The sequence below is a fragment of the Nelumbo nucifera genome, chromosome 2 (genome assembly GCF_055504915.1).
Source record: "Nelumbo nucifera cultivar China Antique chromosome 2, China Antique-T2T, whole genome shotgun sequence".
NCBI lineage: Eukaryota > Viridiplantae > Streptophyta > Magnoliopsida > Proteales > Nelumbonaceae > Nelumbo > Nelumbo nucifera.
Window position 1 is genome coordinate 27,552,556 of NC_142650.1, and position 18,815 is coordinate 27,571,370.

General features: G+C 37.9%; 1 protein-coding gene across 3 annotated transcripts; it reads left to right on the forward strand.

Annotated features, from left to right (window-relative positions):
* The first annotated feature begins 364 nt into the window (after window positions 1-364).
* LOC104586109 (myb-like transcription factor family protein) lies at window positions 365-18,324 on the forward strand. Of its 3 annotated transcripts, none has more exons than XM_088898608.1 (17): window positions 365-741; window positions 849-922; window positions 3,225-3,290; window positions 3,409-3,468; window positions 3,583-3,639; window positions 12,673-12,802; window positions 13,014-13,081; window positions 13,404-13,496; window positions 13,636-13,683; window positions 13,895-14,068; window positions 14,349-14,459; window positions 15,065-15,160; window positions 17,137-17,208; window positions 17,357-17,417; window positions 17,503-17,537; window positions 17,644-17,735; window positions 17,872-18,324. In XM_088898608.1, exons 2-16 carry the CDS (start codon window positions 866-868, stop codon window positions 17,722-17,724), a joined length of 1,209 nt encoding a protein of 402 aa, XP_088754734.1. In that variant the 5' UTR covers window positions 365-741; window positions 849-865; the 3' UTR covers window positions 17,725-17,735; window positions 17,872-18,324. The 3 variants fall into 3 exon arrangements, with proteins under 3 accessions (XP_088754734.1, XP_010241543.1, XP_088754733.1); XM_010243241.3 differs by having other exon boundaries at window positions 366-741; window positions 833-922; XM_088898607.1 differs by having other exon boundaries at window positions 366-741; window positions 833-922; window positions 17,381-17,417.
* Window positions 18,325-18,815: the final 491 nt, after the last annotated feature.

An 18,815-nucleotide genomic window follows, 5' to 3' on the forward strand; every position in this document is an offset into this window, starting at 1 on the left:
GAGTAATATTACAAACTACTTGTCAAAAAAAAAGTGATATTACAAACTATGGTGTAGGTTTTTGGTAACTATGGGTGACTTTTAGGCTGAGGTGGCTTATCATGATTGGACCAGTATCTTCCACACTGTTCCTCTTGCTCTCGCAAACCATATTACCTACCGTACTATTCTGGGTCGGGTTCTGCCTAATAACTTGTATTTGTTCCATCGACGGTCAAAGGTTTGTTTGATGTTTGATACTATGATCTCGACTCTCGAGTGCCGTAAATCAAAGTGGATCCGGATCCTGATGCATACGAGAACAACCCGATACAAATCCATATCGCAGTGTAGTGAAAGTCAGTTGATGTACAGTATCCTCGTTCACACTTCACAACTCTCGAAACTCGAAAGCACGTTAACAGTTGTTCGAAATCGAATGTTTCTCGGCTTAGTTCTGATTGCTCGATCTCGCTAACGCGTTCATACTTGAGAAATCACTAAAAGTTTGATGATAATCGAGGGTGGAACCCCAATATTTCATCTGCCCGCGCTGCGAATCAAAGAAGAAACTAACAGAAATACCTAATTCTGTTCTGTATGCGTTCTATGACGGACGAGCCAAAACCCTAACTTGGTTTACTCAACATGGATGCTAAGGACATTCTGGGTTTGCCCAAAACCTCCTTTCCTGCACCTCAGGAGAAGAAGTCTCGACCTCAAAAGGATTCTCAGAGGAAACCAGATGGAATTTCTCGAGAGGTATTTTCGTTTTGTCGATTCTTGTTGTTGATTTCACCGGAATTTATTTGCTTTGCTTTTTCTTAACTATATTTTAGTTATGGAATTCTAGGTTTACGCACTTACAGGTGGGTTGGCGCCTATTATGCCTGCAATCGACGTCTCTCACTTGAAAAAACGTACCCAGTCAGAGAAAGGAAAGGTGAAGTCTTTTAGAAAATTCTGTTAGGTATTTGCTTTCGAGATTGTATTGATGAATTGTTTGCAAATTTGCTTCTTGGGTTTTCGTTAAAGAAGTTTATACGTTTATGCTGAATTACCGCATTATAATTGATGTCTCTATGAAATGAACATTCTTCAATTTGCGTTTCTTCTATGTACTTCTGCGATGCTTTTTGTGTATTTTACCTGCATTTATTTTTTGGATAGTGAAATAAGAAAAAAATTTAATTGAAGAAAAAGATATACAACAATTTGTTACCTGCATTTGAAAGGTTTGAAGTCTCGATTTCCTTTTTGGAAACTAGGTGTTTATATTTTCCCAGATTTTTATATCAATAAAGCTTTTTTTTTTTTCAATCTGTTATCAATTAAAACGAACATCTTGGCTCCAAGTTATAGCAAGTACCCTAATTTTAGGGCTATGTTTACTCGTATCAAGAAGAGTTCAGATTTGTTGTGCATAAGATGTGGTGCGCATCTAAGTGCATTAAGATGCATATAAAACCAGTGAACATTGAACAAATGTTCCTTTCCACATGTTATATTGTGGAAGCTATGCATGTATCATCATCATCCAAGCCCTATACCAACTATATGGGCTCTACTACATGAATCCTGTTTCACCATTCTGTTTTTTTTTTTTTTTTTTTTCGAGGAAAGTTAACAATTTTATTGAATAAAGGAGAGGTACACAAGAGTGTGTACGAATACAAAAGAGGGGCTAGACCCCTGAGAATTACACAGGAGGACAGGAATCACAGTACAGAGTCTCTAGAATAACTCCTAATTTTTGCTAGACCATCTGCAACTGTGTTTAGTTCCCTTGGGATCCAGGTTAGAGAAACATTCAAAGGAGCCAGAAGGTCCCTTGCCTCTGATAGGAAGTGACTAAGTCTCCAAGGTTCAGCTTCCTGTTGTTCCAACCATCTTATAGTATTGGCTGAGTCACCTTCAATTGAGAAGCTTTGGATACCCAGTTTGCTGACTAGGTGAATCCCTGTTAGAGCTGCTAACACTTCTGCCTTTGTGGAGTCAGCTATCCCAATCGGACCACTATAAACCCAGCATGTGTGACCATTCTCATCTCTTAGAATTCCTCCAATGCCGGGAGCTCCGGGGTTACCATAAGCACTTCCGTCAAAGCTGAGAGTCCAGACTCCTTCCCTTCTAACTAAAGGATCTCTGGTAGAGAGTGAGGTAGGAGGGGAAGAAACCAGGAAGATATATATGTTTCTGCTGAGATCATTGATGCTAACTCCTGTGAACTCCTCTGAACTAGAGGCCCACAAGTTGCAGTAATGGGTGATGTGGTTGATCAGTTCACCTTTAGATTTGGACCTATTTTCAAACAGCCGATTGTTTCTTTCCTCCCAAATTCCCCAAAGAACAGCGTGCAGTATTATCAGCCAATAGGTCTTACCTCTCTTGCTCAGACCTCTTCCTTGCCACTGAGAAATCAGATCCTGCAGATGCTTAGGAGCCATCCAACTGTTTCGCCATTCTGTTTTGTTTAATGCCATATCCATTGTTAAGTTATGAGCGCTAAATCATTTCTTACTACTTCAACCAGTGTCCTTTTTGATCTGCCCCTAGCCCCTCTTGCCCTTTTAAATGGTTTAATACCAACTATAGCTTATTCTTACAGGTGCTGTAGGTGGCCTTCTATGCACATGACAAGACCATCTTAGTCTACTTTCTTTCATTTTATCAATATCAACTATTGGAGCTACTTCTAGCTTCTAGGTTCCTCCAAATGACTTCATTTCGGACCCTATTTATCATTTAGTTGGTGATAAATATCAGCTGACTTCATTTCTTTGTGAGATTGCTGAATATCAGCTGGGTGTGCCCCCAGTCCTTGTCTGGGTAGTTGGATGGTTAAGGATCTTACACTCATACTAGAAGGGGGAGGAGAATTTGGAGGTGCATTCCTGCAGCAATCTTTTGGCTTGAGTCTGGAAGGAGAGGAACAATAGAGTTTTTGAAATTGAGAACAAAGCAGCCCAAATGGAAAAGCTGCTGAGTTGTGACTGTGACTATCTTTGCTGGGGTTCTGATCATTGTTTTTCTGATAATATCTCATTTCAGGAATTGTTTTATGCTTTTTCTTTCCTTAAAAGAAAAAAAACTCACCTAGTTCATACCCAAAAAGAAAAAAAAAAACTCACGTACATTGGTTGTGAACAACATGTAATATTCCATCTTCCCCTAAATTAAGCTACTTTGGTTTTTATTCATAACTTTAATTGGAGTTGTACTGATGTTTGCATTTAAATATGTAGGTTACTTGGCAGTGGCTTCCATTCACGTCTTCTGCTCGGAAAGATAATTTACAACTTTATCATTGGGTATGATTATTTATCCTGTTTCAATAACATGATTAGAGCATAAATTTATTCATCCTTTTGGTGGGCTTATTAAACTGTCAAGCTGTTTCAACAATTTTTGGTATTTGTTTTTTTGCAGGTGAGAGTTGTAAATGGTGTTCCACCAACGGGTGACTATTCTTTTGCTAAGTATAACAAGGTATGCAGAGAAAATACTACAGGATTTTTGTTGGTTAGCATGCTTGTGTAACCATAATTTCCTCATTTCTTTTTCCCTGAAGTTTAATGTATTATTTGATTTGAAATCTTGCAGTCTGTTGATATTATCAAATACACTGATGAGGAGTATGAGAAGTATCTAACTGATCCTGTAGGTACAGGTTAAAATTTACAATTTCAACTTTTTATTGAGACTCTTTTTGCCTCAGATACTTGGTTGGAGTTTAATATTTATAATTAGAAATCTTTCTTTCTTGAAGAAAGTATAGTAATTTATGAAATCAGATTACAAGAAAACCAAGATGCTAAGCATTCCCATGCACTGCCAAAGCGACGGAACAGACAGCAAGAAATCCTAAGACTAAATGCATTTAAAATATGGTTACTTCATATCAATACTGTGCAAATCTTTTTTGCCTTTATAAAAGGCGCAATAGTGCAGAATTTTATTGCAACATTGTTACTTCATACCAACACTGTTACCCACTTAACCCTTTGTACATTTTGCACAAAGTTTTTCTGAAGTCATTACATAGCGATCCAGGTTCCAGCTCCTAGCTGCTCCACCATAACTCCAGATGGAGCATGAAACTTACAAGAGACTTTTATCCTAGGGGTATTCATCCCACATCAGAGATTGTTTTTTTGGTCAGTAACTTCATTGATTAAAAATTTAAAATTTATACAACTTTTACAATCATAGGTCAGAGAGCATGGATAAAACCATCTCCCCCCATGTATTTCTTACAATTATGCCCAGAAAGCTTGTTCCCGATCCACTCCCAATTTAGCTAATCCATCAGCCATTCCACACCCCACACCAGAGATTGCTTACCAACTCCTTGTTGGACTAGAGAGACATCAAGAAAGTATGTGTTTGATTCCGTGGGCGTTTATAGTTGGGGTGTTTCTCAGATAAACATTTTATTGAAAAATGTCACTTTAAACGTTTATTATTTTTTGTTGTTTTTTGTTGTTTGGTTGGGCATTTCAAGTAACACCCCATAAAGCTATCTTCCACCTCAGCTTACAATGCTCCAGGTAAGCATTGCATTTCAATAAACATTGGGCCATTGGGAGAAACCAGAATTTGAAGTTCCCCCAATGGCTCATGCACATAAGTCCAAGTGTTTCTGTTTTTTAATGTTTATTTGATAAATGTTGAAACCAAACAGTGGTTTCATGCACAATAAACGCTAACACCTAAGTGTGTGCTGATGTGGTGGCGTCTTTCCAATAAACACCCACAGAACCAAACATGCTCAAAATTAGCAGATATTCCCCCCAAGTGTATTTCCTATATCAAATGTCTTTCATGGACCTTCTACTTCTCCTTTAAGTCAACTTTAATCGTTTTACAATCCTCTAGCAAGTATGAGGCCTTGCAGCAATGCTTGGAATTCTGCTTTTATAGAATTTCCAATTCTTATTGGACCAGAATAATCTAGCAAAATGTCACTTCTGTGGTCTCTAAAAGCTCCACCTCCTCCCAACACCTTATTCACCTGGATTTCCCAAGCTGCATCAATCAAAATTCAACTTTTATTGGGTGGAGGAGATGACCATAATATGGATTCTCTGGTTGTTCTAGTGAGCCGCCACTTCCCAGTTTCTGAGGAGATCATTCATTATAAAAAGGAAAATTCCTTTTACTGTGTTTCATATTTTATGTTTGATTTAATACTTTTGACAATATTTATAACTAGAACAAGCAAGACAGAACAGAAATAAGACATTTTGTTTATGAATTCTTAAACTACTGATTAGAAAAAAAACGTTAATAACCATTTCTGTTGCTTGTATTAATACTAATAGCTTAGTAGCAATTTGATTACTCGAGTATGTGAAAACCAAGTTTCTTGGAGAACTCTCTCTCTCTCTCTCTCCCCCCTCACCTTTAGATACTCTTCCCTTTGGTTTTTCTTTTAAGCCTTGTACATGCCTAGCATTGCCGGTATCATATCTGACTTATTAGATACAATTATAGGATACTGCATGGATACTTCTAAGTGTACTCTATAACATTAGCACTTTTAAAATATGGCAAGTGGTAGGTTTTAACAAATTATACTATAAAAATATCTGCGCATCAGCACATGTTAGAAACTTAAATTAAATTTGGCAAGACATGAATTTTAGAAATGACATTTAGCTTAAAAAAACTAGATAACACATGATATAGGGATATTATATGGGATGCCCATACCCGTATCTATCTCTAGAATTTTAGGAAACAGAGAGTTGTATCCCTGTTTTCCATATCCATATTTGGACATCATATGTTTTAAGAAACTGTCATTTTTCGTATGTTGATTATTCAACTTAAAGAAATGAAACTGAATGAAAGATGGCGATGTGAGGAGTGTCAGTAAGAAATGTGGGAAAACTGAATGGAAGATTGGAGTTTTTGCACCGTTGCTTCTTGCTTGGTTGGGTGGTTCATTGGTTCTGATCCAGACATCACAGATATGGAGAGTTGGGCGTCAATGGAATGGCACGGAAGGGGTTCTGTGGGGGTTCAGAGACTGGGAGCATGCTTGTTTCTGTTTGGTTTCAGGAGGAGGATTGACATGGAGAAGGTATTGGAAAGAGAAAAAGCTAGTCTCAATAGTATTCCAGAGCTACGGTTAGATAAGTGGCATCCAGCATTTGGGCAACTGATGGAGGAGAAGGATTTTGTGTGGATTGATGTTTATGGAATCCTGTTGCATGCATGGAGTACAGAGACCTTTAGAGCAATTGGAGATGCATGTGGAAAGTTCAAATGGTTCGACTTCAGAAACCGATTGTGGGAGCAGATTCAGTTCACCAGGATTCTTGTGTAGATGATACCAATGTTGTTTGATCTTTTCTATGCTGGAGAGGTGTACCAATTGAAGATTGTGCTGTGGCTGGGCACGGTCCATGCTTCAATCGAGCGATTGCTGAGGGATGGAGCAAAGGGAAGAAAGAAGTAAACGTGGTGAAAGGAGAACTGGAGAGGAGGAAGATGGTAGAGAAAGAGAGGAAGGAAAGGGGGAAGCTGAACAGGTGCAGAAGTCAGGGCAGCAAGGGAAGGAAGACAAAGGAAACAAGGGTAGTTTGGTAATTAGAAGAGGAGGGAACCATTTGGATTGGAAGGGTAAAAAAAGGAAAAATAGAAAAGGGGGCGAAGTCTGATTATAATAAAAGGGGTGGGCCCAAGGTTATTGAAGGCATCAGAGAACAAAGGGGTAAGTTATCAAACGATAGGGTAATGGGGATCGATGATCGAAGAGTTGCCGAAAGAAGGGGAGGTTTACAATGGTGAGGATACAAGTCTCGAAGAACATGGGAATCAGTCAAACAGAAAGTTGGTTCTGGTTATTCATCATGTGGGAAGAAACAAGACAACAAATGGTTTTTTATGGTATACAACTAGATCATTATTTCTCAAGAATGAGTGCAGTCCATGGGACATGCTTTGTGTAGAGCTGGTGGTTCATTAGTGACCACTCTTTATCACCTCCAGTGGATGTTATCTGACTACCTGTCGTTTAAAACTCCATTTTCGTTCCTCCCTTGGGCTTCAAAATACAATGGATGGATTAATCCCCACCATATATGATGCAGCAGGAGATCTCCAGTCAACAGATACGTAATGAGAAACACTAATGTGAGGAGATCATGAGATAATGCAAGTAGCAAGATACAACTCAACCTTAACCTGTTGTTGTGTCAAGACCAAGACTAGAAAAAAGAAGGGATAAGAAGAGATCTCAAAGCTACTAACAAACTGAAATTTCATACAACCAAGTTATGCCTTATAAGCCTTCCCTCCAGGGGTGTTCATGGATGGAGAGTGTACTTTCTTTTATCACTAAGCATTCACACCTTTAATGTAGTCAATGACTTTCCTTTTTACACCCTTACAATTCCAAGCATTTTTTTAGATCAGTTTGAATACTAAGCTAAGAAAATGTAGTTCAAATGTTCGGTCCCTCATAATAACTAACTATAATGTGATTAAAACACCATTGTTCCCTTAATAAGCCTAGAAAGCAGCTAACCTTGAAAGTAGCTACTCTATGAAAATTTAAAAGTAGTGTTCGTTGAAAGTAACGGAGCTTCTTACCCATCCCTTTGGACTTCCCTTTGGCCACATTAAAATCTTGATCTGGTGTTGCACCTTTGTAGTTTTAGAACTATAAGCAAGAGCCTTCCAAGTTCCAACTCCTAACGAAAATAAACAAAGAAACCAAGGTTACTGATTGCAGTCTGAGTACTTCCACGAGTTCAAATGAATAATGTACTGTGTAGAAGGTGATTTACATTCTTCGCTTTCTCCACCTCAGTAATTAAACTAGATAAACCATTTCATCATAATCTTCCATCATCTGTCATATACAAGAACTTTGGTATGTATGTGTGTGTTGGTTCCTTCATACCAATTTTTTCGGAATAGGGGTATTCTGTTAGACATTTTTTTTATTGTTACCAGTCAAAATTTTATTAATTGAGTAAAAGAATACTATTTTTTGTTAGACACAAGTTTCAAAATATCAATACACTGGATGGTAAATATTGGGTGTTTCGACCACACAGAACCTTCTTTATTTTGTTAGTTTTTTTCCTCGAAAATTAGTCAGGGGGGTCGGTCTTAGGCTTGCCTACCCCTGAAAATTGGTCCAAACTCCAAAAGGCCCTTATTTAGAGTATTGATGACCTGCTGATACAATATGTATTGGTCGATATGGGCCGATATTGCTCTTGATGAGAAAAGAAAAATGAAAGCATTTCAATTGAAAAGAAATCTTTGGAAAAATATTTTCCCCAAATGAAACTAGCTGGAAAAGATATATCTTGATGGGCTACTTAAAACTTAAAAGAGTTGAAGAATAACTCAACTGAAAAGATCCATTTTAGAACAGACCAGCCAAACCAAAAACCAAGTCAGATTCCAAAGCATTTTTTGTCCTTCTAAAAGTTGGATTCTTAACTTATTTTCTTGGCACATCCATTTTACTAGAGGCTGTATATAGGGAATATACAAAACATACATACAAAAGGAATTCCTAAACCATGGTTACCACCAAACCCCTTGTATTTACAAAATGATTTTCATAAGCAAAAAGCTATCCCCTTGTGTTTACAAAAAGATTATCATTAAGAGGAAAAGTTTCTGTACCACAAAATTTTCTGAAAACTGACCCCCTTGGCCCAACCTCTTTCATACCAGGTTTTTTCAACAAAGTCTTTTAATATTTGATATCTTTTCTGCATGCTAGATCTGTTAGCATGACTTCATTTATTTGCTGTTCCAATGCTTATGTGAACTTTTCCTCTTTTGTTTTTGATGTAATATGTTAAGCTTGTACCCATATTTCTTTTGCTGTTTCAGCCCACATGAAATTCTGCTTAACTGAATGACCGAAGGTATCATGGATGTCAGAAGCCACGACATAATCATACGGTTTTCTTGGTCCCATTTGTCATATTCGGCAGTCCCTGATTTTGGTTCCTTCACCTTCCCATTGATATATCCTGCCTTTCCCCTAGCTGTAATGTACAGCCGCATCTCTTTGGACCAAGCCAAATAGTTCCTACCATCCAAAGGAGTGATAGTCATAGGGAAATTTAAAGTGTCTGGACCACCATTCAGTTCACCCTGATTGGATGTGGTTCCAGATGTTGCTGAATCTTCTGTAGCCATAAAAAGGATTTTCTTTTTCTGGGTGAACAATAACCTACTGTCTTTCAGTCCACACACATGGGTGACAACCACCCTCACTCCTTAGAGACTTTCACACAAGTAGCAAACACATTCACACACATGTACAGGTTTATCGGACCTTTTCAAAGGACAATATAAGTCCAAAACCATCAACTACTATCACTGCAGTACTCTACCAGTCGATTCAGGTCACTCATGACCAACAAAGGTTTCAAAACCTTACAGATTTGGATCTACAGATCCACACAAAAGGGTCAAACACACCCTTACACCATTCGGCCACTGTAAACACAGCCTGTCCTTGGACTTTCTGCCAAGAACCAAGGCTATAAACAACCTAGTTCTTTAGATTTTGATCAGTCCGAGCAGATTTTGAAGGTTTGCAACCCAGAAATACCAACAACACAGAAAAAAAAGTTACCAATCCCAATGGAGAGCTTCGGTCAACTATCCACTTAATTCTGAAGTTATTTTCTTGAAAAACAGTCAAGTTCTGAGCATAGGGAGAAGGACCGAAGTGTTCTCAGACCTAGGTGCTAGGTCGAGTCTGTGTTCTCCATTTTCAGTCCAGAAAAAAAAGGAAGAGTCACAATTAGAGAGGAGCAGACTTAGAGAGCAACATCCTGCTCTGATGCCATGTTTTTCAAGAAGAGGAAGAGAAGATAGAAAAGATATGAGAGAAGCAAAAAGTGTGCTGGTGATGCCAGCCATTCTATTTATATATTAGGGCGACCATACATATAATATAAAAAAACGAAAAAGACAAGAATACCCCTGCGGGTACAAGCTTAACATATTACATCAGCTTCCCTCTGAAGGCTAGAATCCTCCATGCAAACCTCTGGTCCATGAATCTTGATTGACCTCTCTAGGCCAACACTCCCTCTATCCCAATGTTCCTCAAAAGACACTCACACCTCTGTGTCACTTCTGTTTGTTTCATATCATCATTTACATCTTAAAGATAACTACTACTTTTCATTAGGGCTAAAGTCTTATGCTGGCTATCCTACCTGATACAACCTTCATCCTTATATGGTCTTGGGGCCAGTATTGTGAAACTAGACCACCACTGGAGGAATTATGCAAAAGAGGGTTCCTATTAATATTGTTTAATCTCTTCTCTCTCTCCTGCAGGCAGGATATATTGCTTTCCCCTGGTCTAGGATCTGATGCCCTCACATCCCTTCTAATATAGCTTTCTTGATCTGGACTGCAGCCCTCAATAGATGCTTAACCACAGACCAGTTTCTTAGAAGAGGAATGCCTCTTCCTAATTCTCTTTGCTCCTGCAATGAAGCCCCCAAATCCTCAAACCATCCTTTCATGCATTGTAGCTTCTCTCAGCAGCTTTGGAACATGGTCTTTTTCTGTTTTGGGGTTCAGTACTTCTTGCCGGAACCACATCTTTTACTATCCTGTCCTCTTGCTCCTTTTGTGTGGAATTGCTCTTCTCTGTTTGGTTGCAGGTGGACTCTTCCTACGGATGTGGCAAATCTTTTTGATTCGAATTATTTCACATTACCAAAGAAAAAGGGGGCAGAATAATGTGGAGGGCAACAAGAGCTGCTATCCTTTGGTCCTTATGGGAAGAGAGGAATAACAGGATATTCCAAGGAGTGGAAAGAACTAAGTAGCAAGTTATTAACTCCATAGCTGTTAGGGTCATACATTGGCTGAAAGCAACTGAACTGTTTAAAAATTTTAGTATACCAAGGGGATGGTCAATAGTGGCTAACTCTTCAGCTGCACAAAGTGTGGTTCAGCCCCTCTGGATACATACACCACAACAAAGAGTAAAATTGAATTTCGACGGAAGCTCATTGGGAAACCCGGGGCCCTCTGGAGTTGGAGAAGTTTTCAGAGATGGGGAGGGCAGGATGCTAGTACTTAATTCTGGTCCAGTAGGCTTGGGAGACTCCTTAACAGCTGAAGTTCTGTCTCTACTTCAAGGCATGAGATTGGCTAAGCAATGGGGATATCAAAACCGTGAGGTAGAGGGAGACTCTAAACTTCTAATAGGATTGCTGCAGACAAAAAGCTTGTGTGCATGGACCCTTAGACAACTGATGAGGGAAATACTTTGCCTAGCAAGGGAAGTGGGTGTAATTTTCAAATGGGTAAGGAGATCAGCCAATGCTCTGGCTGACAATTTGGCAAAGCAGGGGACTCTCAGGGAAAGCTTGTTTTGGGCTGTATTATAAGATTTGAGATTTGTATGGGGTCAACTTTCAGGCTCTGAGTGGTTGACACTATTGTATTTAACTGTTATTTTAATGAAACTTACCATTTCCGATAAAAAAACTGCTTGCCGGAATCACTACTTCAGTTGGTGCAGGGTTGGTTTATCAAAGGTTTGAACAGAAGGGGCAAACTTCTTTGGAATACCTTCCTGGCTGCTATCATTTGGACATTGTAGAAGGAATAGTCGTATTTTTGACAAAAAAACATTCTGCCTTAGGTTTACTTATAGGATTACTCTGTTCTTGGCTGGGTGTAAAAACATATTTCAGGGTGTCCAGCTCATCTCTTTTTTGCAAGCTGGGCCTTTTTCTGGTTGACCTTTTGGTTCTGTTTATTCTCGTTGTACATGTCCTCATTGTACATGGGCTGATGTACTTTTGATCTTTATAGTTAATCAGTACAGTACCAAAAAAGAAAAAAAAACCTTGGCTATTTTGCCGGAGTAGAAACATAGAGAGGTAACATCTTGTCCTGAAAAGATTTGCTATTTGTGATTAATTATTACTCATCACCGATTATTCTACCATTAATGTTGCCTTAAAGTATCTTCCAATTGTTCACTGTCTGTTTCCATTTTTATTCTAGTCTTTGATCTCCAAAGCTGCAGAAATCTTTATGATAAATTATGTTCTTCAAACTCTTGCAAAATTATGGGAGTAGTCTTATTTCAACCATAAATTCCACTTTGCCATTTTGATCCATCTGGATCGATCATAATCTGGTTTTTCTGTTAGTTTAGACTTTAGTGGTGATATCAAAGCCACTGATTGAATAAGACTGTTCTTGAAATTGTAAGCAAACATGAAGATTTCATCATGACTTGCCAATTAAGCATTGTGTCAGTTGGTTTTGACCTCTAATGACAGTAGTTCCCTGGCTTTAGGCATGTTTAAGGCCATTGGATTTTGCAAAACTAAACTTTTGATTGTTCTTGCATTTCTAATTAATTTTTTCAGTTCTGGGAAGTTTATTCTTGCAACAATGTTATCTAACTATATATTCATCAAAAAAATGTTATCTAACTATATGGTATTTTGGGGCATTTCCTGGTGCTTCTTACATAGAAGTCTGTTTAACATACGAGTAATTTAAACTTTAAAGTTGTGGAGGTAGAGTATCAATGTAAATTAGTAATTTGTTATAGGCTTTTACATCACTTATAAGCATTAAATTCTGTATGAATGTTGAAAATCTCCATGGTAGAGTATCTCGGATTGATTTGTTTCATTTTTTTTTGTCTTTATTCAGATGTGGACCAAAGAAGAAACGGATCAATTATTTGACTTGTGTGAAAGGTTTGATCTCCGTTTCATTGTAATAGCTGACAGGTTCCCATCATCTAGAACCGTGGAGGAGCTGAAGAATCGTTATTATAGTGGTATCAGTCTGTTTCTTTGCATGATTACTATGTTTTTTTTTTTAATTATAACATTTAATTGGAAACCCATCTGCTTTATAGGTGATATATGGGAAATTTTATCCAAAATGATCTTTTAAATTTCTATTGGTTGCTTTTGTGATTGTTGTACAAAACCCGTAGAGGTTTGTGATTGTGCTAATCTGTTTCTAATTATCATTTTACCCAACAGTATCTCGAGCTATTATTGTTGCTAGAGCTCCATCTCCTGCTGATGTTGCTGGGCATCCTCTTGTTAAGGTAGGAGAATTTTTGTATATCTGTCTTCAGTCACATGTCCTTTTATTTGATTACACTTAAAAGAAAGCCCATTACCCAATGTTGGCTCCAGATATATGGGGCTTGGGAGGGGAAGGCTGGATACAGCCTAACCTTCAGCTGTTTTTTTGCACAAAGTGGCCGCTCTTAGACTCCTATCCATATTCTCATGCTTATCGGCCTGAGATTTTATCATTACACTGATTGACTAAGTATGAATTCTTTTATTTCACATTATTGTTTGTCATTTTTGGGTAAATCTATTGCTTGTCATTTCATGCTTTGCCTTTTGTCTTTTGACTAGGAACCATATAATGTTTCACAAGAGGTTGAGCGCAAGAGGGCATTGTCAATGGTTCTCTCCCAAACAAAGCAACAAGAACGAAAAGATGCTGAAGTACTTCTCTGTTGCATCTTTGAATGATGAAGGCCATATTTGTTAACATGCCAAGTTCCTTGTTTGGTTTGCAAATGCATTAGATTTTTGTGATTTTCTAGTTTGTCTTGTTTACTATTTTGCAATTTTTTCCTCTTAGGTTCTTGCTGAAGCAAAGCGCATAACTGAGTCACGCATGCTTGCAAAGGTAACAGTGTTGAACTTGCTGTTACTATTTACTGCTTTTGTCTTTTCATTACCTGGTGAAGCTTGCATTTTCAGTGCAAGAGGAGATAATTTGCAAAGATTGGCCTTTGTATATGGACTTATTTTGAATGTCTGGTTTATATCAAGAGACTTATTTTAGGGATTATCATCTAATAGACATGGCTTAAACTGGTCCCTTCTTGTTCCTGCAGGGTGCTGAAGAAGCTGAGTTGCGTGCAGCCTCAGGTGTTGCACCTGAAAGTACTGAGAGGGTTACTACTGCTGCTGAATCTGTATCACCATCTTCCAACAATCAGCAGCAGTCTGGAGTTGTTGCAACAACAGCAACAGCAGATGCTTCCTCTACTCCAGCTTCACTTCGCATGGTGAGCCTGAGACTTTGGTTCTGCATTATCTTTTTCACCAAAGTCTTGAAAATTGGACTGAACTGGATGGTAGGACTCCTTTCCAGATCATTGAAAACCAGAATTTAGACAGGTTGAACCTGGGAAACCAGGAATAGGGGTACTTTTCCGTGTGATGCCCAACTTGGTTTTCAAAACATTGATCTTGCTCATTGAGAAATTAATTTCTTAATCTTTCTTTGGTGTTGTTAATTATGTGGGCCAATCTTCTGCGGGATCTGACTAACGTGAAAAATTTCAGCTTCGAGTATATTTGAGAACGACTGTTCTTGAGCAAATGGTGCAAGCAGCGAGCTCATCTGCTGGACTCCGAACTATCAAGAGAGTTGATCAGTTTCTGCAGGATCTTGGGGTTTGTTTCTTTAATCATTGAACTTGCTTTCCATCTATTTCATGTGTCTGCGCATGCACGCTGCGCGTGTTGTTATTTGTAGCTATATTGATGCTACTATGCCACAGGATTGGGTTTTTACTGGTCTTACCGTTGAACAAATTTCTAGGTTGACAATGCCCTTGGCATTACTTTAATTACATGGATATCTATGTTATTTTATATTTTGGTTCTTTTAGTTTTATTGAGTCCAGAAATTAGAAGAGCATTTTTTTCTGATTAGAAATTAGAAGAGCATTATTTTCTGTCTATTTGTGTTCATAATACCCAACTACCCATAGGCTATGTCTAACAGAAGTTCAAAGTCAATTTCTTGTTTCAGGGAAGCTTGTTTATGATGAGATGCATCTCATGGTGCAAATTAATTGTTTATTTCTGCAACTTGTGTAAACAACCTATATTTTCGTATGCCTGCGATAATATGAGTCAATTTCTTGTTTCAGGGAAACCTGTTTATGATGAGATGCATCTCATGGTGCAAATTAATTGTTTATTTCTGCAACTTGTGTAAACTGTAAACAACCTATATTTTCATATGCCTGTGATAATATGCCTTCTTTTCTCAGGTTAATATAAAACCAAAAGTTCCAACCAAAGCTGTTTGTGCAGAGCATCTTGAATTGCGGAAAGAAATACTTACACTACTCAATCTCCAGAAACAGGTATTACCGTATTACTACGTGTAATTTATCCTTATCATTGTATTTTGTGTCTGTTATTATTATGTTTTTATTTTTTATATATATTTTTTTATGACATCTTATCTCTCAAGTTACCTGAAGTGCATTTATTTTCTCTGGAGCCAATATGGTGTGCCCCTACTACATTGATTATGCAAAATTTTCTCATGACATGTAGAGACTTAACCAATATGGCTTCACTATTGCATTGTCCTATGGCAACTTAGCAGTGTTGCATGTGTCCTGCTTAATGCCATGGGATTTCCTCTATGCTCTTGGAAACACTTAACTGCTAGGGCTGCAAGTTGGGTTGTCTGGTTTGAAGAACTTCAACTTCAACTACATCAGGCTCGGGTTAGGGTTTGGATCCATTGAAAATTTAACAAATTCCAGCCCAATCCGACCCAAGTTGCACCCCCATTAACTGCCGTTTTGTATCTTTTATGTACTCATATGCGATGCACTTCAATGGAATTGAGGATGCTGATGGCATTAGGTTTGCTCTTTTGTGATTCTGAAATTTTCTCTTGTTCCACTATATGCTTACTTGATAAAATTCCTTAAATTCTACCAGTTCTGTACATAAAGAAAATATGTTCAAACTTTCTACTAATAAAAATTCTCTTGATTTTTTTTGGTAAAAGAATTCTTGAGTTAAGTCGCACACATTTGCTGTTGATTTTCTGCAGGAGGTGCATTAGAATTTAGATGATCTGTTTGTGCAACTGAAGTTGTATTGCACTTTATTATACAAAACAGAGGCACATACCTTTTTTCAATGAAATAAGAATGATTGAAAACATGTACAGGAAACACAGTGATAGGGTTGACATTTCTGCCCGGCACACTTTGTATATGTTTGGTTCCGTGGGCGTTTATAGATGGGGTGTTTATTGATTTAAACATTTATTTGAAAACACTACTTTAAACATTTATGCTTTTGTTGTTTGGTTGGGCGTTTCATGAGTGTTTCAGGTAACACTCCATAAAATTACTTTTCACCTCAGCTTAACACCCCATAAAGTATGCCACATAAGCCATTTCGTTTCAACAAATGCTGGGGCGCCTCATGCACACAAATCCAAGCATTTCTGTTTTTCGGTGTTTATTTGATAAACGTTGAAACCAAACAGTGGTTTCATGCATAATAAACGGCAGCGCCTATGTGACACTGATGTGGTGGCATTTTTTCAATTAAACACCCATGGAACCAAACATAGTTTTAATCTGGCCTGGTCCATTCCAGAAGTTAAATTTTTATTTTTTTAAAAAATAATTTTATTAATTTATAGGGCAAGCCTAGATTCCTGGCCTAGCCCACATTGGGCCTGGACATGTATTATTAGTCCTGGGCAGCCCTAAATGCTGTTACCACCCTGTAAAAATCTGGCAAGCCCTTGATCATCCCTAGTTTCAGATATTTGCTTACTTTACATGATCAGAACTATAGAGATTTCAGTCATAACTTTTTTTTTAAATAATTTTATTAATTTATAGGGCAAGCTTGGATGCCTGGCCTGGCCCACATTGAGCCTGGACATGTATTATCAGTCCTGGGCAGCCTAAATGCTGTTGCCACCCTGTAAAAATCCAGCAACCCCCTGGTCATCCCTAGTTTCAGATATTTGCTTACTTTACATGATCAGAAGAACCATAGAGTTTTTAGTCATAATTTTTAAAGTTTTTCTGGCAAGTTTTTTCTCTCTCAGGAAGCAAGAAAAGAAAAAGGATGCAAATTTAAATGTCACAAAGTAGTTCAAGGAATCAATCCATTTAATTTGCATGGCCTTGTTTCTTGCCAGGAGAGAAATGTAAAACTACAGGGTGCTTTTGCAACATGAAAGAAATTGGAAACTAAACCGTGACAACTTATGGAGATATTCCCATGCATATGTTTGCTCCATTTGTTTGTAGGTTTTTCCTACTTATTATTTGATTTCCTTATGTTTGATAATCAGCTGCAATATAAGGAGGCAGAATCTTCATCTCATCGTGACAGTTCATATGCCGAAGCAGCAAGCACTCCTAAGGTAAGTCGAAATCACTTATTCCTTGCAGTTTCAAAAAAAAAAAAAAAATCGTGGTTAACAATGGTATGCATTCATTCACTTGCAATTGAAATATGGCTTCGTATCACCATATTACAAATTTGAGGTTTGGTTTCTAAACTATTAACAGCGTTTGCATCGTGGTGGGGATCAGGATCGATCATTCATTCCCAGTTCTATTAATTTTGGAGGTAATGTTCATGGTGAATATTTGTATCTGGTTCTCTTGTTATTTGTATGGTACTAATATGTTTCCTTTTCTCTTTTCGGTTTCAGGAGAAAGAGTTGGTAAGCGGGAACACAAACGCAAGGTATGTAGCTATTTTGCTAATTTTATCTCTCTTCATGGCTCTTCTATGTAATGGTTTTTTGTCAGTTGTAGTGTGTTCTAAATTCTGTTTAACTTTGGATTTCAAGGTTCCTGGAAGATTTTCAGATGTACCTCCATCGCCCCCTCAATCTTCGAAGAGGCCTCGAAAATTAAAGGCCTCTGATTGATCATTTCAGAGGTAAATGGCTAACATGCATGATCATTGTGACATAATATTCATGAGAATAATTTAATTGGGTGTTAGCAATTAGGAAAGTACAGGGATTCATTTCTTCGTGCATTACAACATGATCCAAATTTGCTCTGTGATGCAGCTGGAAAGCAGCTTTCTGGTGATATTAAGCCAACAAGCATTGACTGGGAAAGTGAGCAATAACGTAAGGGGAAAATTCTTGAATTAGGCTCTCCTGGCAGCTGCACATTGAAATTCTTTGTGCATTGCTTTGCTTCTGACTTTTGAAAATCCATCTTGTGCATATGTACCAGTAATACGATCCTTAATACTTAAGCATGTCATCTAGGAAACTAGGATATCACTCTGAACTATTCCCCCCCCCCCCTCTCTCTCTCTCTTTCGTTTCTTCTTTTTGTTGGGGGGGGGGGGGGGGTTAGTGGTGGTGGTGGTGGTTTAGCCCTTCTATGAGCCTTAATGCATAAACAGATTCAAACACGTATTCAAGTGATATGGGAGGGCTTCGCTTCTTCAAGAATGGCTAACTAACATTTAATCTGTTGAATCAAAATCTAATGCTTTCTCCCTTGAGACATGGCTTGGACTAAAATTACCCCTTGATCATTAAAGTTAGTTGTATATTTGTATGGTTTGGAATATAACTTGTCAATATTTTTCATTGAATCAGTCGTGTATTTTCTCCTACAAAGCCTTTTTTTTTTCTTTTCATCATTTTGGAAGCCACCTCACAACTTTAGTTTGAGGCTTGAGGTTTGAGCCTTTGTTAGAATGAGGCATAAAGGCTCAAGCCTCAAGGCGTGAGGCGTAACATAAGGCATAAAAAGGTGTAAGCCTCAAGTATCAATATTCTTTATTGATTTCATGCAAAACATACATATTTTATTCAAGCCTCAAGGTGTGAAGCGTAACATTAGGCATAAAAAGGTGTAAGCCTCAGGTATCAATATTATTTATTGATTTCATGTAAAAAATACATATTTTGATGCAATTTTTATAGTTCAAAATATATAGAAAAAGCACTTCAATAATTATGGGCCAAATAAAATGAGTAAAAATGAAATACCA